The sequence below is a fragment of the Neofelis nebulosa genome, chromosome 5, assembly GCF_028018385.1.
Source record: "Neofelis nebulosa isolate mNeoNeb1 chromosome 5, mNeoNeb1.pri, whole genome shotgun sequence".
In the NCBI taxonomy this organism is placed as follows: domain Eukaryota; kingdom Metazoa; phylum Chordata; class Mammalia; order Carnivora; family Felidae; genus Neofelis; species Neofelis nebulosa.
The window spans coordinates 65,954,002-65,981,204 of record NC_080786.1 but is presented as its reverse complement, the minus strand read 5'-3'; the positions used below and the strand labels follow the sequence as shown (position 1 = coordinate 65,981,204).

Genomic DNA, 27,203 nt, shown 5'->3' with positions numbered 1-27,203 from the left:
TATATTTAATTCTGCAGTTATTCCTCATTCCTTACTGCAATTCTTCCTTGCTTCCTCTTCATTCTCACTCTGATCCTTCTCGGGTTCCGACTACACTTCTGTTAGATTTTTTCACTGTATTCCACATTTCTGAAGTTCCTTTATATTTTTCATTACTCCACTTTTCTGCTTAAATTCAGATATTTTTTACTGTTCCCTGAATTTACTAATCCCCTCTCTTCTGCATCTAAAAATCAGTTTGTGTAATCTATCTAATGACTTAATCTCAGAAAGTGTATTTCTCAGTTCTAGAATTTTTATTTGATCATTCTTTACAGATTTGAATACTCTAATAAAATTCCTTATTTTTCCCCCCCCTATTGTTTTGATATTCAAAAAATTAGAGTTATTTTAAATTCTTTAACTGACTCAATATCATGTTTATCTATAGGTGCATTTCTGTTGTCAACTTTTGGCTTCTTGGTTATGTTATCTTGGGGAGTCTGGAGAGCATACTTAATAATTTTTATTAAAGACTGTATATTATGTATAGAATATTATAGAGGATTCAGATGTATCTTCCTCTGTAATGAACTCATCCCTCTCTTCACTAGACAGATAACATGGAATTTCATCATAATTTAATCATAAACGGTTCCAGGTTGAGGCCGGGTTACAACCCTGGAAAGAGTCTACCTCTGTCTCTGGTTCAAGGCCCTTCCTCCTGCAGGTCCCTGTCACAAGACTGCCAAAGTTTGCATTGGCTTGCAGTCTTTCCATGTAGGTCTTTAGCATTCTGCCTCATTAAGCCCTAGAAAATGGCATTTTTTGAAGTGGTAAACAACTCTGTGTGGTTTTTTTTTTTATCACCCAAGGGTGCTTCTCCTTCAGCTGTGATGCTGAGATTCTTAGTTCCCTCCCTATGCCCAAGTGGCAGATGCCCCTAGGATGAAAATGGCTGTATGCTCTCTTCATTTCTCATTGCCTCCCCAGTGCCCTAGTACACTCAACAGATGATTTGGTATTTTATCCTGCTTTTCTCTTTTTTCTCAACAACTGTTCTGATCTGCTGCAAACTACTTTCCTTCACCCCTAGCAGCTGACATGTAACCACATAGTTTGAATGATATATTTTGGCAGATTCAGATTGAAAAAATTACTAATTTATAAAGTATGGCTTTGTGTTAAGTTTGATACACATCAAAACTTTCTAAGCAGTTCTTTGACTTCATGGTTCTCTTTTTCTAAGATTAATTAGGAAAATACTAGTGGATAATTAATATACAATCAGTTTTCAAATATTTCTCAATTCCATAAACCTGTAAATCTTCATTAAGTGTAATTGAAACCTGATTGAACACATAAAAAAATGCATTTATAAACTATTTTGATATCTCCTCTGTCTTAATTCTAAAATTAATTTCTCCCTCAGACAAATGCATTTCTGCAAAAATAAGTATCATCACTTATACTAGAAAAAGATTAAAAAGAAATCTTCAAATAATAACACTAAAAAAATATAGAAGGAAGAAATTAAATTATTATTTTTCTTTACACACACACAGATATATGTATATGTGTGTGTGTATATATATATATATATATACACACATATATATAATTTTTTATGAGAGGGTTAAGGGGCAGTGTAGTGTGTATGGTAGAGGAGACCCAGAGAGACCTCTTCACTCTCTTTAACCCCTTTTTATATTCCAGAGGAAATTAGAGGGAAACTGGCTATACTTTGAAATGAGGCTATGTGTTTCAAACCTGGGAATGGGTAAGAGGGGATCTGTGCTTTGAGAGACCTGAGCCAGAGGCAGGGGGATATTGGAGGGGGTGAAGGGAAGATGCGTGGTACTTACCAACTTGTATCTTTCACTGGGAAGGAAGGCAGCAGCCAACAGTAGTTCACAGGCTTATAAACTGGGTCTGCTGCCTTCAAGAAGGGAGGCAAGGAAGTCAAATTAAATATAAAAAAGTTATTTGTGCAACAATAACTTAAACAAATATATACAAGATCCAAAGATTTCTATTTGAAAGCACCTCATAATTACATCATCTTTAGTAAAATATCAAACTGAAAATCTTGAAAGAAATCAGATAAACCTTACTTTTGACTGGAACATTTATGTGAAATGTCTTGGCATGCATAGATAGGTAGATAAATAGATATCTCTCTCTTCCTCTTCCTCTTTCTCTTCCCTATCAGGTTCTATGGTAAGTGAGATACAACATTATGCCATTGATTCTCAGGCAAATCACGTGAACAGTCTTATCCAACATTTTCTGAAGCGTTAGTTTCTTTAGTAAGAAAACAGAGTTAGGATTTGAACCCATATCTCTCTACGTCCAAAAAATGTGACCTGTCCTCTATGCTACTTTGATTCTTAAGCTTGGAACACCCTCCCAGGAAAGACATATAGCAGCTCTTATCTCTGGCTTTCAAGCTTCTATGAAGCACAAGCCATGTGTCCATCTTTGTAATCCCCAAGGAATTAGCCCAGTATTTTCACTTAGTAGGAACCCAACAAGTGTCTGTTTACTAAATGGATGAATGATACCAATAATCCATCCTTATAAACTTCATTTGGGGAAGGTAAGGCCTTAAATGTTTCTTTAGCATCAACAGCTAATGCAGTCTCTGTCTTCCTGGCAGTCAGCTTCATCAGCGCCAACTCAGGGACCAGTTGTACCTCAGCAAAATAAAACATATGAATGTGCTGGCCCAGGGCCAGCATGCTCACCAGACCACTGTGTCAGAATCCCCTGAAATAAGCTGACCATGAGCATGTTTAGGACACCTGTAAATAGCATTACCCACAAATACTTTTCTGGAAAAATTTGGTCTAGCATTTAACACTGCAAAAAAGTAGTTATCATAATAATATCTGAACCTTGTTGAACACTTTAAAATTTTATTTTATGGTTTGGCATGGTTTTTACCTATTTATCTATTTATTTATTTATTTTACTAATACATTTAATTTCAAGTGGTAGGAGGGTAGAGTAGGAGACTCAGAATATAGTGCATATATAGTAACCATATTAAAGCTTTGGATCTCTTGTATTTCTACTATAGCCCTCCTCTGCTTATTAAATATGCAGATACCTATCCATCACCCCAGACCTAGTGAGTCAAAATCTGTGGGGCCTGGAAACTAAGAGGCCTCAGGGGATTCTGATGCATACTAACATAGGATATCCCACTGAATCATAAACTCTTTGAGAGAAGAGGTGATCTCTGGTTCAACATTGCATCCTGGTGCTGACACAGATCATGACAGAGAGTAGTTGCTTAGTCAATCATGAATGAATAATTGAATGAATTAATGAATTCTTAACAGGTGGATATTTTTAAATCACCACCGTATCAATCTACTCTTATCTTGATCCAATGAGTTTTTTGCTTCCAACTAATGAAGATACTATGTTTTTAACAAATAAGTTTTGATTACATTTAATGTGGATGTGATGGAAACCTAGAACCAGACTCTGTTACCACCAAGTGGGGATGTGCCCTCTCTGCCCTTATCTCCAAAATGAAGGAATTAGAGTAGGTATGCCTTATGATTCCCTTCTGTTGCTAAAGATTTAGTTCTCTTATTTTTAAATGTCTTGAAACAAAGTAGTGCCTATTACTTAAATGTTTTTGTACACTTTTACTTAATCTGTATTTCTCAAAAACACAGGTTTTACTTTTTTTAAAAAAATTGCAAAATGAAGATATATGAAGTCAAGAAACAATAGAGTATTTCACAAAAATGCATGCTTTTATCAAATACTTTAGTGATGGTCAACCCTCCATCTAAGCAGTCTAGTAATACTATAAATTGAGAAGAGAAAATCACCATTTTGCAATCATCATAGTTAAGACTGGTCAGGCAAGAATCATCAGTGGATGCTAAACAGCGAAGTTTGATGAGGAGCAGAATAATTGCATGGTCTCAAAGTATCTCCCCAGAGACCGCTTTTAAGTTGCAACTGTTCCAGAAATCTAACATCTTGACCAAGTGATTAAAATTGACATTACCAAAGAAACACAAGTGGACATTGGGTGCCTCCAAAGTGATACCTAGAAAAAGACACAATATCATTATGTAGCATTCTGACTGGGTATGCCTAACCTAAATCTAATCATGTAGAAATATCAGACAAACCCAAATTGAGGTAGATTCTAAAATAGCTGACTCACATTCTTCAAAAATGCCAATGCCATAGAAGACAAAGAAAGGCTGAGGAAGTGTTCCAGAGCAAAAGAAACTGAACAGACATGACAGCTACATGCAATACATTATCTTAGGCTGAATCTTATACTGGGGGGAAAAATACTAAAAGGACATTATCAAGACAACTGACAAAATTGGAATCAGGACTATAGTTTAGACAATAGTATTGTATCAGTGTTAAAGTCAATACATTTGATAAATATATTGTGTTACATAAGATAATTACTGATTTTAAGAAATGTGCACTGAATTAATAAGGGCTAATGAGGCATGATGTATACAACTTACAAATGATTCCAGAAGAATAACTAATAAATGTATATATCTGTGTGTCTGATATTATTCTTATAATTCTTGATATATTCTCTTATTCTTGATATTATTCTTATAACTTTTCCATAAATTTAAATTATTGCCAACAGAAAGTTGGTTTTTTTATTATTATTTTTCTTTTTTAATATACAGTTCCCACTTCTGGACAGATTTAACTTTAAAATATATTTGAGAACAATTAAGAAATTAAAAAAGGGTAGATCAAAAAATAATAGGGGTGCCTGGCTGGCTCGGTCAGTTGAACGTCCGACTCTTGGTTTTAGCTCAGGTTATGATATCATGGTTCGTGGGCTCAAGTCCCGCGTCTGGCTCTGTGCTGACAGCGTAGAGCCTGCTTGGAATTCTCTCTCTCTCCCTCTCTCTGCACCTCCCCTGCTTACTCACTTTCTCTCTCTCTAAAAATAAATAAATGAACATTAAAAAATATGAAATCTTCATGGTTACTGTTCATTAATTTTGTGACTGTACAAACAAACACTGAGCTATCCAATATATGTTTTTTTCATTTGTAAATGGCAATTGTGATAACAATTCACTTTGTGTATTATGGTGGGAGGCAGTGGAGTGAGGTAGAAACTACTGTGAGAACAGCAAGATACGGTTTATAAGTACTAATTTGCTGTATGATCATGAGCAGGTCATTTCACCTGCCCAAGAATCCATTTCTGCATCAACAAAATAAGATTAGATATGAGTATGTTGAAAGTCTCTCCTCCTACAATTCTGAGTTATAGTTTAAGAAACAAAATGTGAAAATCTAAGAATTAAGAACTGTATCAACAGAATTAAAGAGGTGAACAAAGTTAAAGGGAGAAAATTTCTTTACCCATCTGTACAGTCTTGATCTCTTAAATAAATGGAAACTTGGAGCACTTCAATAAAAGAACAGAGCAATGTTTGCCAAGAAACAAAACAAAATTTGAACTTTCTCTAAGGATATCCATGAATTTGACAGGCTGATTATATTTAGGTTTCAAAGAGAAATGTAGCCAGGGGTGCCTGGCAGCCTCAGTCTAAAGAGCATATGACTCTTGATCTGGGGTTGTGAGTTTTTGAGTCCCACATTAGGGGTAGAGATTACTAAAAAATAAGTAAACTTGAAAAAAATGTAGCCAAATATCTGTGAGGTACACTGAAACATTACTTCCCCTACCTGCAACAGCAAATGAATTATTGTTTTTTACCATCAAATTAGATTAAAAACTTTAGAGAAGTACAGTCATGCCCCCGTGGACTACACTTGTAAAGATAGTAAGTTGTGCCATTATCACTTTCCCAAAAAGGTCTTAATTTTCTAGTGCTTTTGGTTCTATATGAGCCATATTTTATGACAACAAAGAATTGGGGAAACAAATTATCTGTTCCCTAATAATGATTAAAGTAGAAGAGGCCATGGTAGGTGTGTCATAAATATTGTTGACTTAGGGTAGCAAACAGTAAAAATAGAGAAAGAAAAAGGGAAGGAAGGAAGGAAGGAAGGAAGGAAGGAAGGAAGGAAGGAAGGAAAGAAAAAGAAAGAAAAGAAAAGAGAAAAGAAAAGAAAGAAGGAGGGAAGGAAGGAAGGAAGGAAGGAAGGAAGGAAGGAAGGAAGGAAGGAAGGAAAGGAAGGAAGGAAAAAGGAAGGAGGAAGGAAAGGGAAAGAAAGGAAAGGGAAGGGAAGGGAGGGAAAGGAGGAAGGAAGAGAAGAAAAGAAACAGGATGCTACAGTGCCTGGAAAAGCTTTCAATGGTGAAGCTAGCTGGCTTCTATTTAGGTGACTTTCAACTAAACTGTCAAAGCCTTTGTAATGTGGTGCAACAAGGAGGGACAAAGATAATTTTGAATTCTTTGTTAAATGTACAGTAAGATACAATCTTCCATTTGTCCAATCAACAAATATTTATTGTGTACCTACTCTATGTCAAGCACATTCTGAAAATATAGCAGTGAACTAGGCATTCATGATGCATTCTCTCACAGAGCTTATATTCTGGTGGAGGAAGATAGATACTAATGAAATATAAGTAAACATCACTGTAATATGTGATATGGAGAGATTTAATTCATCAGAGAAGGTTTCTTTGGGAACATTTAAGCTATGATCTAAATAACATGAAACACAGTAAAGAAAACACTTCAGCCCAACTAGTACAAAGGTTCCAAGATAAGAGTGTACTTGTTAAATTAGAATAGAATGAAAGCTAAATGACTGAAAAGGGAGGAAAGATGTGTTAAATTTTCAGAGGGAGAAGAGGCATAGGGATTTGTATTCTATTCCAGGGGTTATGGGCAGCCCTTGAAATGTTTTAAGCAGGAAAGTGGTGGGATCCGATTTTCATTTAAAAGCATGATTTGTATTGCTGTGTGTGAGGAAGCAATTGTCATAATCTAGGCAGGAGATCTTGGGGCCTAGAGGAAAGTATTGTTATGGATATGCAAAGAGGTGAAACTTTGAAAGAAAGAGTCCATGCATAGGACCTGCTGATGGGTTGGAGGATGGTGGGTAAGTGAAAAAAAGAAATGGAATCAAAGATAACTTTGTAAAGTTCTGTCCTGGTCAACTGGATAGATGTGGGGAGCATACACTGGAATGGGGAGGACTGGAAGAGGGGCAGTTTGAGGGAATGGAAATTAAGAAATTTGTTTTGGGCTTAATTTTAAGATTCGTCTTAGACAATTCAAGCAGAGATGTCACATAGACAGTCGGGTATACAATTTTGAAATTCTGAGAGTATACAAGGGCTAGAGTTGTAACACTAGGAGTTAAGAGCATTTGATGAAATTTGAAGCTATAGGACTAGACCAGTCACCTAAGGAGAAAATGTAGTTGGAGAAAACAAATGGCTCCACCTCTCAAATGGAACGTAAGAGGAAGAGCCAACCCAGAAGCCTGAGAATATGCAGCCAGTGAACTAACAAGAAAAAAGGAAGAGCATGGTGTCATAAAAGATGAGAAGAAGTGTTCTGGGACACCTGGGTGGCTCAATCAGTTACGTGTCCGACTTCTGCTCAAGGCCTGATCTCATGGTTCATGAGTTTGAACCCTGTATTGGCCTTTCTGTTGTCAGCACCAAGCCCGCTTTGGATCCTCTGTCCCTCTTTCTCTCTGCCCTCCCTGCCACTTGTGCTGTCTGTCTGTCTGTCTGTCTGTCTCTCTCTCTCTCTATCTCTTTGTCTCTCTCTCACAAAAATAAATAAACAGTAAAAAAAAGTTTTTCAAAAAGTATGCTGCTAAAGAATGTCACTTGTGAAGAGTGCGGCTTTGTGCTATGGCAGACGAGAGCCTAGGGCCAGAAACAGGAAAATCTTGAGGACCCTTTCTTAAAATTCTCTTTTCTTTTAATTTTTTTTAATTTGAAAATAGTTGACATACAATGTTACATTAGTTTCAGGTGTATAACACAGTGATTCAACTTCTCTATATATTATGCTCACCACGTAATAGCTACCATCTGTCACCATATGAGGCTGTTATAATATTGCTGACCATATTCCCTGTTATTTCTTTGTACAAGAGCAGTCTTAATGGAATGGTAGGGACTGATGTCTGAAGAGAGTGGCTTGGGAAGAGACTATGTGATGAAAAAACAGATGCAGAGAATATAAAAAATTATCTTCAGCCATTTTGCAGTGGATGGAAGCAGCAACAGGGGATAGCAGCAGGAAGATGTGGAGGCAGGGGAGTTCGCGCGCTTGTTTTTCTTCAGTGTTGCTGTGGGGTGCCTGGGTGGCTCACTTGGTTTAGCGGCCAGCTCTTGATTTCAGCTCAGATCATGATCCAGGGTCGTGGGATCAAACCCCACATTAGGCTCCATGTTGGGTATGGAGCCTGCTTAAGATTCTCTCTCCTTCCCTCTTCCCCACTCACACACACACACTCTCTCTATATATAAAATAAAATTTAAAAAAAGATATTGCTAAAGGATTAAGCAAGAGAGGAAGAAATGATATGGAAAGAGTACAGTCATTGATACAGAGAAACCATGTTTCTCTGGTTACATTGTAAGAGTACAGTCATTGATAATATAGAGACATGGGATCCAGACAAAAGGGTTTAGCCTTTGAAAAAGCCAAGGGATGCTCCAGGAGGCTGCTTGTGTAATGACCTCACCTCTTCTCTTAATTTATGTGCCATTACATAAATTATTTCATTTGATTCTCACATAATTCTCATGTATCCAATCATTCCCATTTCCAGAGGAGGAAAATAATGCTTAGAGAAGTTGGATAATTTCTCCCAGAATGTTCAGTTAATAAATAATAAATCCAGAATTCAAACCTTTCTTGCAACTCCAACCTGAATGCTCTTTCCACTACAGAATACCTTGATGAAGCCACCTTTCTAGAGCTCTCTCCGAAGCGACATGACAGATGTTCACAATGTACCAGATACAGGAAGTACAGTTGCTTTGATGCCATTATTCCCATTTGGTGACTTAGTGATCAGCAAATTGTTTGGGCATTTCAAGTTTGAAGTTCCTGGAATCCACTCATGTGGCAGTTTAATGTGCACATCATTGTTTTCTGAATTGAATGACTGCTGGAAAATAACAGGCCACACTTACACTTGCAACTAACTAACTAGTTAATGAAGTAGATCTAAAATCTAATGTCTTTCTCAACAAATTTGGTTCATATACTTGCTAACCAGAAATTGCCAGTTCATTTTCTTACCATTTTAAATGGAGTTCTATGCAATAAAAAAGCATTAAAGTTAGTATCTGATTATTAAGTTAAAAAAAAAGTTAAGGTAGGCAAAGTATAAATCCCAATCAAATTGTGGTGCAGTGCACAGGAATTGATTATCCTATCATCCAAAAGGTATGGAATTTGACAGCAGATGTCCTGGGTTCGAATCTTAGATATAGTAAACTCTCTTGATGATCTCTTTTCAAGTTGATCTTTTGGTTTCCTCATTAGTAAAATGAAGGTAGTAATACTTAGGCAAAAGAGCTATGAAAAACAAATAGGATAATCCAATGAGATGAATTTTAATGTGTTTTTTAAATTTATTTTGAGACACATAGAGCGGGAGTGTGGGAGGGGCAGGGAGAGAGGGAGACATAGAATCTGAAGCAGGTTCCAGGCTCCAAGCTGTCAGCACAGAGCCCGAAGTGGGGCCCAAACCCAGGACCCATGAGATCATGACCTGAGCTGAAGTCAGATGCTTAACCGAATGAGCCACCCAGGCGCCCCTCCAGTGAGATAACTTTATAAACTGGGAGTACTTGTTGGTTGCTATTATTATTTATATGATACTACATGGTGTGCTTTCTCTTATATTTCTTAACAAGCACCGTGAGCCAAATTCATTCTCCCTTCTGATAATGATGACTATCCTTATGAGTACTTGGATAAAAGAAAAGAAAATTGCCTGCATAGGGACACCTCTCATTCTGCCAATTCTAAAAACCAAATCTCTTGAAACTGCATCAGCCACATTTTCCCACAGAAGCGCGTCCATTATTGCTGCCATAGTACTCACCTCAGCCACGCACCCATTTGAATAACAAATGTGCATTGAGGGCCTATTATATTCCAGGCTCTGAAGGAACTAGACATCAGGATAGTAAAAGGATTGTGACACCTTTCCACTTCTCCAGTAGTTCACAGTGTAATAAGATAGTGTCTCCTCTGTATAAAGTTGTTTATCTATACATCCCTCCTCCCCATGTTCCACGTCTACCTCCAGCTATGAGCTCCAGAATGCTGAGACCCTGTCTGGGTCATCTTTAGCTTCCTTTATTTTACTGATTACAATTTGTTGCTCTTAGTTGGTGTTCAATGCATAATTACTGAAGAAATATTTTTAGTGTGTTTTTAAAAATATCAAGGTGTACTAGTGGACTAACAAGCAAGATGTTTTTTCTCATAATGTTTCTCTGGTTACATTTAACTGCAAGTTAAAATTAGATCCTTTTCTTTTTTTTAAGAAAGAAAACCATAGCAACTGTGATGTTGAATGTTTCAGAGTGCACATTTTTAAGGATTTTCTTTTTCTGAATTGCCTCTGTTCAAGCTGCCTATTTCAATCAAAATTCTAATAAATAATTTGTGGTACTAATAGCCATATAAACCACTGATGGTATTGATGAAGCAGTGGAAACTCCCACATAGAAAAGAATGCTTGATAAAATGCTTGAAGAAAAAAATAAACGTGTTGAAAATCCACTGGATATATTATTGAAATGGTTGAACATTAACCTCTCTTTGTTTCTTGTACCTATATTTATTACAAAACCTTGGAGTTGTTCTAATGTTTCATGTAAGTATTGCTGGAGATCTTTTTTTAAGGTATGTCTCTATGAGAAAATCGATTTTACAGTTCTGTCTTCTAAATTAAAGAATGGGCATTTTTACAGAATGTTATCAGTGAAGACTTCTTTGACATACATAATGATTGTCTAATAGTTTTCTCTAAAAGTATTTTTATTGAAGTAATGATTAAAGTGTAACTCAGTGCCTCAGGAACACTGACTAATGTCATGTTAATCAACTTGACTACTAAAAAAAAATGAAGAGGTTGATAGTTTAAATCTAGTTGGTACATGATTCACTTGAACTATCAAAGAAGAAAATGTACTTTATCCAGGACTGAATTTAAAATAAAAAAATTTAAAAATCTAGCAAAACATCTCAGAAACAACTTTTGCAGAGTTACAGGCCATATCCTTATAAAAATCCAATTTTGTTTCTCTTAAAATGTGTAAATTAGCCCTTGATTCACAGCATCCATATTGATCAACATCTATTGAATGCCTACTCTATGCAAAGTGCTGAACTAATGTGAAGATAAATAAAGCATATATCTGCTTTTAGGGAGCTCATTGGAAGAAATAAGTCATACATAACTGCAATGTAGGAAATAAGTGGTATAAATGTTGTAGGTATTCTGAGGAGGGAGAGATGGATAAGTTCTAGCTAGGTTTGGGCAGGTAGAATGAGGTGGGAACAGGAAGATGGAGAATTCTTAGCAGACAGACTAAAAATGGGTATCTTTTGGAAGTAACAAGTTCAGCTTGACTTGAGAGCAGTTTATAGAAGGAGTGCTAAATAAGTCTGGAAACACACATTGGGCTAGGTGGTGAAAGGCCTTGAATTCCAGATTACTTAAATGGAGTTTTATAATATTTTTAAAAAGCTATAAGTGAGCAGTTGCATAACCCTTCTGGAGACATGCAATAATTTTTGTAAAGAACAGGCTCTAAATCTGAAGCTGAAGTCACCTGATTTGTAACCAACATTGAAAAGTATTGATTGGGCTTGGCCATACTTTTTCAGCCTAGCCTGCACATTTAGGCCATTTTCAGACATTCACATATTTATTCTGGGTTTTTGAGGGGACCTGGATTATTGTTTCTTGTACAAATTTATAATAGTTGACCTTCCAGATGTTTAAAAACAAAACATCTGCCCTCATATTTATTCCTTCTGAGTGTTCTGTGGATCATGTACACTTTTTCTTCCTTTATTATTGTTTCTTGTACAAAACTGCACTGAAGACAAAAATTATGATTTCTATAAGTAGTTTAAGGACTGATGCAGAAATATTCAGATGCCTGTTTCTTAAGAGCAATCAAACCTTCCATCTTGCAATGAAAAAGGGCTTAGGAGGGAATATTGGAGTGGGCAATCTGAAGGAAAAATAGAGGAAGGGAGGGAGGGAGGAAGGTGGGGGAGAGAGAGGGAGAACAATTACCTTCTAGAAGAAATGGTCATAAAGATAAGGTTATACGGGTGTAACGTATACAGGTGTCAAGAAATGTGCAATAAATGCAGAAGAGATAGGTAATGCTGCTGTAGATGCTAAAAATGTTACTAACTACAACCAAATATAGATATTATGATACATTTTAATCATTGGTTCTTGAAAATAGCTTAGAAAAGATACCTGAAAGATACCATGAAAATTTTGGAGTAGGTCACCTACCAGCAATTCCTGGTTATATTTTGCAGTCTATTGTAAGAATGAATATAAATTCTTAAAATTCAATATTTTGTGCTTTAAACAAGTTTCAACAGCTACATCTCTTTTGCTTCACAAATAGCATTAGACCAAGAAGGGAACATAAGTATAATTTCTATAGTATTCATAAGAATCCATCTGTGTTCAGAACTTAGCCACATTGTAGTTTATAAATTTTACTCAAAATTTCATACAACATTTAAAAAACTATATAATGAGGGGCGCCTGCCTGGCTCAGTCGGTTAAGCACCAACTTCAGCTCAGGTCATGATCTCGCAGTTTGTGAGACATGTCAGCTGTGCTGACAGCTCAGAGCCTGGAGCCTGCTTCAGAACTGTGTCTCCCTCTCTCTCTGACCCTCCCCCACTCACACTCTGTTTCTTTGTCTCTCAAAAATGAATAAACAAACAAGCAAGCAAACTATATAATGTATATGGGGGGTGTTGGAATTGTGCTACTTCCATTTCTGCACCTTGCTACTGAATGAAACTTTTTAGTATAGATGTATATTTCTAGTGTTCATCTCACAAAGATCCTAATTCAAGGACTGAAGCTAACTTTTGCTCATCCCAAATCATACGTGGCACAAGAGCAAACATAAGATAGAGTGATGGCTGACACAGTTTTCCCCTCACCACTCTGACTAGCCACATCAGTGGTCCAAAAAATATATTGGATGCCATCCATGATTCCAAGAGAAGAAAAGAAAACACAGCATTGCACAAAGTAATGCTGTGTTAATGGGGCCTATGATTCCCAGTCATGGGGATCTTCTTAAATATTGAGCATAATACAGACTGGCAAAATTTTATTTTATTTTTTAGGTGTTTTTCCCCATAGACACACAACTCTAATATGTCAGTATAAATCTTTGGGGAAATATTCTAATATTAAACTTTTACAAATCGACATCCAAGATTGCTATTACTAGAATTATTGGAACTTGATCTATCCTTTGAGATAGTCTGGGCCATTACAGTAGGGTGTTTGATATGTCCATGTTTCATGTAAGCCCTTTCTGATGACACAAATGTATAATGGTAGGGGGAGAAAGGTTAACAGCTATATATACAGTTTTGCTTTGTCCTTTACTTTCCTTAAGATTTACTGGATCAGGGGCACCTGGGTGGCTCAGTTGGTTAAGCACATCTGACTTTGGCTCGGGTCAGGCTCAGGTTATGATCTCATGATTTGTGTGTTCTAGCCCTGCATCAGGCTCTGTGCTGACAGCTCTGAGTCTCTTCGGATTCTCTCTCTCTCTCTCTCTCTCTCTCTCTCTCTCTCACTCTCTCTGCCCCTCCCCAGGTCAAATTTCAGGGTGTTTTAAAAGTTTTCTATAGGCAAACTGCTGTCTTTCAAACAAAAGAAAATAATCAACAACTTTAATAAAATTATTAAGTTTTGAGAAGCAACTCAAGACTTTATCTTCAGCCAGGTACTGTCCTTGTGGTAGATGAGAAGAAGCAAGAATGTTAGCTTTTATGTCATTGCTATCTTATTGTCATCCTCAGCCCTTCTTTCTTGTGTTTTTCTCTTCTCTTTGTGTTCTGATGGAAGTCTGCCATTAGCTATCCTCAAGAACAGCATGCTAAGAGAGGAAGAGAGTGAAGAAGGTTAAGAGTAGTGAGTGGAAGTCTTAGGGAGGAAACAGCAATCCTGGTTGTATTATACCAAGATTAAAAAAACCAATGACCAGGGCACCTGGGTGGCTCAGTTGTTCGAGTATCCAACTTTGGATCAGGTGATGATCTCATGGTCCGTGAGTTCCAGCCCCACATCGGGTTCTTTGCTGTCAGCACAGAGCCCACCTCAGATCCTCTGTCCACCCCACCCCCCGCCCCCCGTACCTCCCCAACTCGTGCTCTTTCTCTCAAAATAAATAAACATTTAAAAAAACACTAATGATCAACAGCATGACATGGATAAGCAGTGTAACCTCTCTATCCTTTAGTTTCTTTGGAAAATGTTGGTTCTTATTCCTATATACCCTACCGAGTTGTTTCTAGGACAGAAGCTGATAGGTAAAAGAGTCTCAAAAAAATAGGATCCAATTATACTACATAATTATTAAGTCTGAGGACATTTTATGTTTTTAAACTAATCTAGCATCAGAGATAGTATGCCTTTGAATCTAAAGACCATTAGTTATTATATTTTTTGAACATTAATGATTTAGGAAAATGTATCATCTTAGAAGTACAGCATTGATAATATTGCTACAAAAGTATTAATACAGTAGACTCAAGATGAATATATGGCTCCACATTAATGTGAGGTCGAAGGTCATGTTCTGCTATCAAATCAGTTCTGAATAATAGTTATCTTTAAAGCTGTTTAAACCTGATATTTTCATTACTAATAGAAGAAATAAATTGAGGAAACATTGTGCTTACAACATTTTCTGAAGCTTTTCAGAGGAAGCAGCTGTGGTACTTTAGACTTCCAAGTCTATTATGCAGGTTAGCAGTATATTTTATAATGAATTCCAGACCACCTGCCTTTCTGAGGAAATTAATATTGAGATGGATTTTTTTAGTCTTTTTTTTGTCCTCAGTGCCTATGTATAAGGTTTTCCTATTCAGTGAGTTTAGGCACCCCATAAAAATGTTCATTCAGTGTTGTTCAGCTATAGATGATTATTTTTAAAGACATTGTCTAAATGTGTTTTCAACAAGTTCTTGGTGAGTTTTGAGATTGAAACATATTCTTCTCTAGTAAAACTCTCAGCAGATAATGTACATACAGTTTTACTTTAAGGTAGTAAATACCCATAATGAATAAAAAAGTATTTCAAATGAATTTGACTATAGTTTTAAACCATTGGAACTTCAAAACATTGTTTTAATTATTTTCCTTCTTCTCACCCTTCCAGGAGTTGCAGAGGGGAATCAATGGATTCAGGAAGCAGTAGGAATTTGGAGAATACAGTGAATAGAGACTGTCCTGATCAGCTTGTCCCAAAGATAAACACAAACAAGAAAATGTCTACCTTAGCAAGCCAGCCACGCATCCTGGAAACATCACAAGAAGTTAAGAAAAGTTGTGGAGATAAACAGGTAGAAATCACAGTCGAAAGAATAAAAATGACAAAGAGCATCAAAGAAAAACATAGCAATGATTTAGAGAAAGTGGCTTTTAAAAGAAAGGTAGAAAATGAAGAAAAGCCAGCTGGAAAGAAAGAGGCAAAGATAACGGAACTTGACAGCACATTGATCACCATGCCTCTGCCTCACATCCCCTTAAAAAATATCATGGATGTGGAGGCGAAGTTGGTCTACGTCGATGAAGAGGATGTGAGCTATGAGTTTGTAGAGTCCTTCGTGTCTACTGGGATTCGACCATCATGCCAAGCTGCTGAAACTGTAGACCCTCTGCATGTACCTAATTTCAGCTTTCTGCCTCAGATTGACAAATGGCTTCAGTTAGCCTTAAAGGATGCCAGCTCTTGCTACAGACAAAAGAAATACGCCGTGGCAGCAGGACAGTTCAGAACAGCATTGGAGGTATGGGATTAAAGAATATATAGATTGATTACAGGAAGCTGTGAAATGGAAAGTGTGATTACATTGAGCAGCTCTGATCATACTGTAATGAACAGTGATCATGGAGTGAAAATATTGAATGATATCAGGATTATATGATTCCCAGTTTACATAAAGCAAATAAGATATGCCTGCAAATTATATGCCTGTGTGCACTTGACATATAGAAAGCACCCCAAAAGCAAACCTCGTGATTTTTCTCTGTTAACAAACCCTGCAATGAATGGCAACATATAAAAATGCAGTTGGTTTTGTAATTTAGAAGTATACCTATAAAAGCCATAAAGTTTTAATACAGTGGTGGTGGGTAGAATATAGATTTTCTCTCTAGAAATAGGCAGTTAATGAGTATATGAATTTTCCCTTTTGATATGTAGTCTTCATGATTAAATGTAACCATCTTTACTGTTTAGCGTGGGCTGATAATTTATGCCTGATACTTATTAAAAATAAAATAGCACCATTTTACTTTATCATCACATTTCACTTTCCTTCCCTTTCTAGTGAGCTTTATAAATAATTATTTTTCTCTCTGCAAGCAGGTAAATTGGTCAGTATTGTTTATGGCATAACGAAATAGCCCACGGACTCAAATAAAATTGGGAGTCACCACTAAAACACAAAATAGGTGGTGGGAAAAATTGTTCCATCTTATGACTCACTGAACCTATAAAAGGACCGAAGTGTGTCGCTAAAAGTCCTACTAGCCTGACAATATTGGCATATTTCATTAATTACAAAAAAAATGTTAATGCATTCTATATGTGCTTGGTGGCCACTGGAGATATAAAAAAATGAGCTAGAACATGTTTCTTTCTCTCTAACAGTCTGGTGAGGGAGACAAACCAGTAAACCAGTTAAAAAGAGATAGGATAAAGGGGCAATGGATCTACCATAAGACAGGAGGCATGAGCAGAAGTTAGTATGACATGTTTGTGATAGAGATTTAAAGAGTCAAGTATTATTTACACTGTTATTTGCAGGTTAAAATGACTACATTTACAATGAATTATTAATGGATAATACCAGACAATGGTTCCCCTAAATATTTAAAAAGAAACTTTAAGCACAGAAAAGGAGGCCCAAAGAGATATGAAATGATGAGGTAGTGTAAAAATAGACGCATCTATAAATATTTCTGTCTTCACAAAGGGACATCTACACAAAGAAGGGAAGAATAATGCATTACGTAAACTTGTGCACTATAGAAAAAGTGCCCCCAAATTAAGTTATCCACAAATCACTGAGAGTCCTATGCTGTACTTTTGAGCTAAACACCAGAGCTTCTGGCTGAGGAAAGGATCCTGAAGAAAGGCTCAAGAAGAACCCTGAGATCTTCCACTTAGGGCCATTTTCAGCAAAAATTATTTTTTGAGGGTGGGGGAAGCAGAGTTAAAGGTAAAATTTTGAAGATAAAGAAAAATAATCATGTTGGAAATGAAAAAAAGCATAAAATAAGAAAGGATATAAACTTCAAATTAAGTCTAGATAGAAGCAAAAGGTATTTGCCCTAACTGGAAGAAAATATCTGGTTTTTCCATAACCCAATCCATGTTCAAAATTATAAAATTTGAATCGGGTTTTAATGACCCCAAGATATAATTGTTCTAGAAAATGCTTTTGTTCTGACTTTCTCTTATGCACAATCTCTCTCTGTCTCTCTCTCTCTCTGTCTCTTTCCCTGTCTGCCTCCCTCTCTCCCCCCACATCTCTCCACCCCCCTCCCCACAAAGGTTTTTAGGAAAGTGTTGGATGCTGACACTAATTACTGGTAATTAACAAAGGTAATTATTTTGAGACCAAAACTTAGCTTAGACATCTGGCCTAGCTTTTGTCTAATTATCTTGGGAGTTAACTTTGAAATTTTACCTAGAATGTCTCTTAATAAACCAAAACTTCTGGGAATAGAAAAGATTTTTAACCTCGTTAATCCTTTCTTCTCCTAAATTTAACTTCTTCAAAACTGACTGTTCTTAGGTATTATTTAATGCATCTCTTCCTTTTCATTATGTCCTAACATGGCTTTGAGTAGGGCAAGATGGATGACAGAGACCAAGACTTAAAGATAAGGATCACACCTGAAAGATATATGTACCAACAAATATTTGAGTGTACATCAGCTAGGATTAGGTTTGTCTCTAAGTGATAGAAAACCCGAAACAACAGTGTCTAAAGCAAGAGAATTTATTTTTGTTTTTTCACATAAATGTGCATAGTCAAACGCTGGTATGGTATGATCATTAGAGTACCACATTCTGTTTTGTTCCTCCAGATGTGCTTTGACCTCATAGTCTAAAATGGCAGCTCCTGTTGGTGACATCATATGCATCTAGCCAGCCAGAAGGGAGATAAAGGAAGGAGAGAGATACACTGTGTCCCTATACACCAGGTCCCCATGAGCACAATTCACAGAAGTTGCACACACCATTTCCATTTTTTCCCCCATTGATTCAAATTTAGTCATGTGGCCACACAAACCTACAAGGGAGGCTGAAAAATCTGGTCTTTATTCTGTATGGCACTAACATTCAGGGGTTCTGTTATGGAGGAAGAAGAGAATGGGAAGGCAACTTTCCCATCTAGTGCTAAATCTTGGGAGGCATTTTGAGGCATACAGAATGCTTGCCAAATGGGTGATACAAAGTCAACTGTAGGAGTATACAGAAGGCTGGTTGTGGTTAAAGACTGAACCACAGAAAAGAAACAAAAATAAAAAACGGGGAAAGGTTCTGGAGATTTGTGAATATTTATTGACATGATAATTCTCAAGGCCTCTAATAACCCCATTAGGAATATTCTATTTATGTTAGTTTCCTTATACTCTTGCAAAGTATTAGCTCCTTTTGTTTTCATAACATGGTCACCCACTAGATAGATAAATTTTCTGGTAATGTTTTAGAATGATTAAGATAAAATGGTAAACAATGATTCAGAAGACAACAATTTAGCTTCCAAAAAGCAGTCAACTTTAATCTTTTAGGATTGCAGAACACAGGAAGCATTGATTTAAATGTGATTGATGAATAATTTGTTTTTATGCTTTATTTTTACTATATAAAGTTGAACCAGTTATGTAAGTGAGATTAGTGCTTAGCTCTGTGACCAACTCATTCATATTTGTTAAGTTTTATTAAGATCAGTCATTATTTGCTCTTGTGTTTATATTCACATCAGAAGACATACTAATAGGGCAAAAGGTAGAAGCTGAAGATAAAAACACATTCATATTAAATCACATTTGTATGCCTAGATCCTATTCCCTGTAATTTTTAAAGGACAACTATTAGTTTTTTGGGTTTTTTTCTAAGTAATCAAAGACTTGATGATAAAGAGCACAGGAAATCATTTTGATAAAACACAAATCTTTGCTTTGTGGGCAGGTTACTTAGAGGGTAAAGGAGGAAGACCTTTCACAATCTTTCATCAGGGCAGACCAATAGTCCAAGAAAACTTTGTCCTTCTGGCAGATGAAAGAGTATTAAGTTCTAGTTTTTCTTAAGGATAAGTACATTAATCATATCAAAGCTTATTTGAAAAAAACCTTACAATAACTTTATTTAATTTTATCCAGCTTGATCACGCATAAAATTATTTTCCCAAGTTTCCTTCTTTGTACTTCTTCTACAACTTTTTAGATTTAGATTTTTCCCATTTTTTTTCTCTTTTCTACCTCTCTTTAGGATAAAATTCCCCTTTTTCCTCAACAAAATCCATCTCCATTCTTTGTACCTTCTTTTACTTTACACATCTTACTTTACTTGCATACAGGATATTTCCCATATTATTTCTAGTAGTTTTAATTATATATTAGAATTTTTCATTCTTTTTACAACTTTAATTTTTAGTAAAAACTAAGTAAACAATTGTGAGAAATAAGCCCACCAACCCAATCAAAAGAGGGATGCAGAGACTTGGAGCATGTGCAGCAAGGCTTTAATCAACATTCTTGCAAGAGTGGGTGTCTGATGGACAGGCACACACTGGGCAGTTTCAGCAGGCAATTTATCTCCTAGCATGCAAGTCCCTACCCTGATTCCTCATTGGCTGAGTACTACAGAGGTTATGGCCTTACCTGGAAGTTGCCTATGCCCATGTAAGGCAAAAAGTACATTCCTTGAGGTGTCACAGAGACTTCTGTTCTTTGGTGCGTGCACATTGCAAAGCTCCCGGAATGGAGAGGGGAAGAAGAACCAGGAAGTGAAGTGTCTAAGGGTTTGGGACTCCATTGTTAGGGGGGGCGGGGTTGTTGTTCATAAATATTTCCAATAGGTTGTAAACCTATAAACTGTTAATCTAGTTAACCTGTTAACTAGACAGCACAGCTTTTATTTGGTATTTCTGAAAATGAATCATCTCACTTCTCACATAATTGTGAACTATTACATTGACATTCTTCAGATTGGCAAATTTACATTTTATGATTCTTAGAGACATATGCTTCCTAAGAGTACAATTTTTTCAATGTGACATAAAATATGTTTACTGAGAGATCCAAATATCTTCAGTTCCTTTGTAAAAAAGGAAACCAAGAGAGGATAAACCTATGTTCAGTAATTAATGTTTCTGTTTTATCTTCTTTGGAAATGATCTGGATATTTAATGAATTTAACTTACCTCATCATTGAACTTAGCAAAACTTTCAGGTTTCAGGTTACTACAAAGATTTGGGGAAACTATTTGAAAAGTTTACCTAAAAACTTTTTATCCTACTTACGTGTATTCTAATTTACTCATTCTTAACAATTATGTTTAGATTACCCACAAAAACTTTCTGAGACATTAGACAAAGTAAGTCATCCTGAGTTATTCTTTTGACCAACAAATTTCAATAGAGGTAACAAGAACTTATTTGATGAATAAACCCAGGTGGAATAAAAGTTTTATATTTAATGCTGATAACTCTAAAGACACGCCTTAAACTAGTTTTTATTTACTAAAGATTAATCCTAGATCATGTGAAATTAAAAATCATTTGGATTAATTTTTGTATTTCTGAGAGTTTTAGAACACACAATCTTTATAAGCACTTGCCTTCAAACCAACTAAATAGAGCTTTTACAAATTGATTTTGGCAATACCATCCAGGAGTAGAAAAATATCACATATCTATACACATATGTAGACACATACAAACGTACAGACACAAACAGAGATGTTGCAGTTTCATTTAAAAATTTTAGCCATAAAACAGGCACAATAATGTAAAATTCATTAGTTATAAAAGAACATTTGGAATAAATTAAGTTTATCTGCTCAGATGACTAAAACTTCTTCTACTGGTATTTGTGGAGAAGACACTTAGGATTCGTATTTGCCCTTGACGAGTAAACTCACGGAAGCTGTGGAGAAGCTTTTTTCTTTTGAAAAAAAGAAAGAAACTCTTCCCCTCCCCCTTATTTTTTTTTCCTTCATTAAAAGTTACCTCCCTCAAGTTTCTACTTTAAGGAGATGGCCTAGATAAGAGTTTATATCTCAAAGGCACAGAGAAAAATGTAAGTTCCTCCAAGAAGGACTTTGGTTTCCTAAGGCCAATATTTACAAGTCTATTGAGATAAATAGGGGAGATTTTAGGATTGGTTAAAAAGGGATAGATGAACCCTGAGCTGCCTCTAGAGCTGCATTTTTATTTTTGCAAAGATATGTAAGATAAGGACAGTTGTTCTCAATCCCTCAAAGAATTGGCTCACAGCCTAAATGACACCAAGAGTTGATCCACCAATGTAAGTATATTATCTTTTTTAGTAAATTCTTTTTCAAAGCTCTCTTTTTTTCTGTCTCACTGGGTATATAGCTTGAGGGAGGAGGCCTTAAAAAAATTTCTTATCAGGCTCTGCAACTGGGCCAATTTTTTACCACAAAGCTACTTTGTAGCTGTTAGCCAAGACAAATAGTAAATATTTCTGACAGGACTGAACAACCCCTTGGCCTTAAGAGGTGTCCTCAGAGAAGGTGCAAAAGATATTTTTATTTCCTCTCTCTACCCAGTACTACAGATAGAGAGCTGGGAAAGCTGAATCTAGTAAGAATTCTCACCCTTTGCTGGCTTCTGCCTGCCAGTTTTTCCAGGATCCCATCTGCAGATTCTGACTGAGGTTTAAAATGGAGAGTGTAGCTCTGATATTTACTAGGATTTGGCAAGGCTTTCATTAAATTTATTTTTAGTTTCCTTTAGCTGTTTAAAGGAATAACGTAGCAGTTTACCAGAAGATCAGTGAGTCCCATTAATTTGGGGAGGAGCCCTACTTCGAAGGTAGATATGGGAGCATTTGAGTTGCTATTAAAGAATTTGGATAGGGCCTTTGAGGACAACCTCTTTTTCAGCATCTGGGTAATTACAACCAAGATATCAATTTCTGGGTCTGATAGATCCTTAGGAGGGTATAATGGGGGAGGCCTAAGTGTTATTTTAGATATCTTTTGTATCTTTAATTTTTCATTAGCCTTTTGCAACAAAACTTTCAATGACTTACTTTGGAGTCTTGAAGCCTCTACATAACAGTTAAGATAGGTATCCTATTCTGTTCATTTGATTTGGGAGGCCTGACTTTTAAGAGTACTTCTTAAACAATCTTATCGAAATAAGACCATAATGGCCATTGTAATTCTAGGTTGTTTTTAGTAAGACTGCAATTTTTCTAGATATTTATAGCTGATGGGACCATAGTTCTTAGACATAAGAACTGGCATAACAGAAGATGGAGCACTTAACTTTTTGGAATATAAGGATACAATTTTTATCATTCATTCATTCATTCATTCATTCATTTATTTTACTTAGCCTTTGGGTCTGTCAGAGCCAAATTAATACCTGAAAAGGATGTGCCACTAGGTTAAGAACCATGTGATGTTTTATAGCGTGCCTCATTGCACGCAAATGTTCTTGAGCTTGACAGATGACCCTAGTGTCAGTCTAACCCATTCTGGATAACCAACATGGGAGTCTTTGAGTTACATAATGAGTGCTCTAACAGCCTTAAGTGCTTGACTCTTGCCCACCAATTTGTGGCTTTTTTTGTTTTCTGAGATTCCCATTAGCCGTTAGCCTTTACCTCATGTGCACGTTAACATTCTGGCAATAACTAACAAACTGGGGACTGGGGAAATGATCGAACCTGCAGACTTCAACAAATGGGGACTATGGACTAGGGGTTCCACATGAATGGGGAACTGCAAACTGCCACTAACAGTTCCCACGTGGATCTTGAGGTAAGATCAAGGGCTGGGGGTTTAGATGTTACTGCAGAGTGACCAAGAGAAGACTCTGCATGCACTAACAGCAATTCCCACCATGGAACCTGAGACTAGGGAGAGGATTGGGCCAACAGACCCAAAGAACAGGGGCTGTGGACTGATTCCAAATAAATGGAGTACTGCAGCTGCCACCAGCAGTTCCTAACGTGAAATCTGAAGAAGGATTCCAAACAAATGGGAAACTACAGACTAAACCATCAGCAGTTTCCAACATGGAATCTGGAGACAGAAACAAGGGCTGGGGTTTTTTACTCAAAGCAGACTGAAAAGCCAATTAGATCTGGAGAGCTCAGAACCAAGAAGAACTTACCCATGGCCCTCAGAAATAGTGAGAAAGACATTGGACTCAAAAAATGCTTGCAGGGTATCAATCCAGTGTTTCTCATTGTCCCAGAAGCTGTTGGAAGTCTTCTTTAATCTTGCTGCTGCCACCAAATCCGTTAAAACAAAAATTCAAGTGAGTAAATTTAAAGATCTAATTGTCTTTATTCAACCTTTCATGAATCTGGCACCATGCTCTCTAGCAATAGAAAGGAACTCTGAAGGGTTGTATAAAATAGAAGATTAAAAAAAAATTAATATTTTATTTTATTTTAAGAGAGAGAGAGCAAGCAGGAGAGAGGGAGAGAGAGAGGGAGGGAGATACAGAATCTGAAGCAGGCTCCAGGCTCTGAGCTGTTAGCACAGAGCCCCATGCAGGGCTAGAACTCACAAACTGCAAGATCATGACTTGAGTCTCAGTCAGACACTTAACCAACTGAGCCACACAGGTGCCCCTAAAATGGAAGATTTTAAAAGGCATAAAAGGGACAGGAAACAGAAATTATTAATAAAGAATGCATTGTTTCAGGCAAGGTTGCCTTTAGGCAATAGAAAGGTTCATCGAGTGGATTGTCCAAATAGTGCTGACTAGCTAATTCCATGTTGACTGGTTAAAGGTTATATTCCTGGAAAACTGAACCTGCAATTTATTAGGTTAGGTATTAAGTCTATTTGCTGACATGGAGCTTAGCACAACTGATTCCATTTGGAGCTTGTTACCTCTTTTTTTTTTTTAAACAGATGTTAAACTGTTAAAACTTGCTCAAGGGACAATAGCCAGAAGTGGTAGAATGGGAAGCTGAACCAGGGTGCTCTGGTTCCCCAATTAACCACTGTACCTTTGCTACTGTAAGTGTGAGTTTGTTGGAAATACAGAATTTTGGATTGCATCAGACCTACAGAATCAGGATCCCAAGTGATCTTTGCACACACTGGAGTTTGAGGAACATTGCAATCTGGTATGTCCACATTAACAGATTTGCCCTTCAATTAAAACTTTATAGTTTGGTTCTTAACTTAAAATGCTCTATGCCCTCACTAATTTCATAAGAAAGAATTTCCTTTTAAGCAGTTTTTTCTATAATAGTGAGCTAGAAAATTTGGATTCCAGGTTGAGTTGGATTTCAAGGACCTGTAAAATTTTTTCAAAAACCGAAAAAGTTAGTGGTGGAAAAGAGAACATTACAAAAGTTACAATCTATTATCATCATTATTTTATAAAAATATGGAACAGTTTAACGCCAAAGAGATAGAAAATAGAAAGTGCACACTCTCAGAATGAAGGATATTTTAAAAATAAGTTAAATGTTAATTTTATGAAAAGTTGACTAAATTGTATTTTTTATTTCCCCTTGGGTCAATAAAGCATTGGTCTGAGAACCAGCTTTTGGGAATCAGTGTTCTAGAACACATTCCCTTTATGGTAAATGGTAGGTATCCTGGATGATTGAACCTGCACCAGGGCCTTCTTATGCGATTACTTCCAGGGTAATGGAATTTGGTATGAGGCAGGTCCATTTTGGAGCCCATCCAAGGGGGTTTATTTAATGAAGTAGCAAATATATCTCATTATAGGGCAGCCTCACCTATAATTGCTCTGCTGAGAATAATTCTGCTGCAAATCTCTAGGGCATGAAAATGTGGACATCCCAGAAAGCTTAATTTAAATCGATTCTAACACATAGTTCTTAGTGCAATATAATCAAGAAATGGAGAGTTCACCAAATTCTGAGTGCTTGTGCTATCTTTTTAAAGATATGTGGATTTGCATATGGATCCAGTTTGCATTTCTGAACTCCTACTGGGATCCAGACCCTTTTATTCAGATAAGCATCACAATAACCCTTAAAGACATATTATCAACTTCATTTTACATATAAAGAAACTGACACTCTAAAAAGTTAGGAGAAAAAAAAAAAAACTTAAAATGCCACAGCTAGTTTCTGGCAAGGCTGAGATTGAATTTAGGTGCCCTGATTTCATGTCTGGAATTCTTTACACTATTGCTTTTCACTTTAGAGTATATAAAAATTGTATAGGAATATTATAAAAAATGCAGATTCTTACACATTCCCACATATGGTGGGACACAAGATGCCTTATTTCAAATAAGCTCCCAAACTGCTGGTCTAGGGACCTCTCTAAGTAGCAAGGATTTATGCCCCACAACATTCACAAGTGCCTGCCACTGTCCCTCTAGCAAGTTAGTGGCATGCACTTCTGTATATCTAGCTGGCATACCATTGGTGGCCATGTGGGTCCAGAGCTGTGATGGACAGAATACTGAATTTGGAGTCAGATTATCTGTGATGCTGTTTCTGGTTTGTAATTACTGTGTGACTTTGAGTAACATCCTTAACTCCTTAGAACGCTGTTTAGTAGGAATGATAACAACTAATGCCCAGCTACAAAGTGCTGTCATGTAGGATTGCTTGTTGAAAATTTGATGAACTCGAAATTCATGTACAAGTTGTCTTTGTACTTCTCAAGTACCTCATTTCCCTGAACAGTATGTGTATGTAACTTAAAACTTTAGTACCCCAAAGGATTCTATTTTAGTTTTTATCATCATTGTTTTAATGCATATACTCTTTTCCCTTTAACATTAAAAATTTACAGTCTTCTTTTAAAAATATTTGAAATTCAATCAAAGCTAGGTGCCAAAATAGTGTATGTTTTCTACTCTGTTCCACATTTTAGAACCAGTGATCTAAATCAAACATGATTTTGAACTATTTAACTGCATTCTGCAAAAATATAAGCTTTCACTTAAATGCACAAATTGTTATGCTGGAAATATTTCATTTTTCTTAGGAATAAATTGACTTGAAATTTTATATTCAGGATTAAACATTTCAGTTTTTTAACTTGATTGTTGCCATCTTTGTTCTATTCAGGAACACCATAACTAATAAGATATTTTTTATATGCTAACAATTTACATAGCAGGAAAACACAAAATAAATGCTCTTAACCTCAAAAATAAAAGAATAAAATTAGATATATACCTATAGTGAAACACTAGTTAAATAAGACATATCTCTAGAAAAGCAGGATTTGCCATTATAAGAAAATAATACCACTAACATTTAATAGCTGTTTCAGTCTATCATAGTCCTAGGTGCAGGGGATACAAATGCAAGTTAAAGTTCCTGCCCTCAAGAAGACAGAATAGGGACTTGCTGCCTACCTTACAAGACTTCATTTGCATTTTCAGATTATGTATTTTTTTATTTTTAATTTAGTGTGTTATTGTTTATATCTTAAGATATTTTTTTTTTGAAATGTGTCTTTGAAGTGGACATTTAGAAGGACTTCCTACATATTTCAGTGTAATTTAATTAACTTCAGTGGTCATCAGTCCCACCCTAGGGGAATCAGAAAGATTAAAAGATTTAAGCTACAAAGGGAGGTTGATGATTGGTTAAAGGAGCACAATGTATTTCAGACTGAGTATTATTAAAATATATGAAAGTGGGGACAATGTCTAAGGTCATTCCTCAATTCAATGAACCCCTGTTACTATCAAGCCTTTTGATGTGGATGGCTCTGCATACCTGAGTCATGTGACTCCTGCTGAGCCCGCCTTTCCTTTACCACATA

At 36.3% G+C, this 27,203-nt stretch overlaps 1 protein-coding gene across 4 annotated transcripts in view; it reads left to right on the top strand.

Moving 5' to 3' along the window:
- The window catches only part of SPATA16 (spermatogenesis associated 16), a 245,119-nt gene that overhangs the window by 8,299 nt on the left and 209,617 nt on the right, over positions 1-27,203 (top strand). For all 4 annotated transcript variants that reach the window (XM_058730511.1, XM_058730512.1, XM_058730513.1 and 1 more), the window contains exon 2: positions 15,359-15,989. In XM_058730511.1, the coding sequence (XP_058586494.1) occupies positions 15,378-15,989 (612 nt within the window). In that variant the 5' untranslated portion in view covers positions 15,359-15,377. The remainder of the gene's footprint in view (positions 1-15,358; positions 15,990-27,203) is intronic.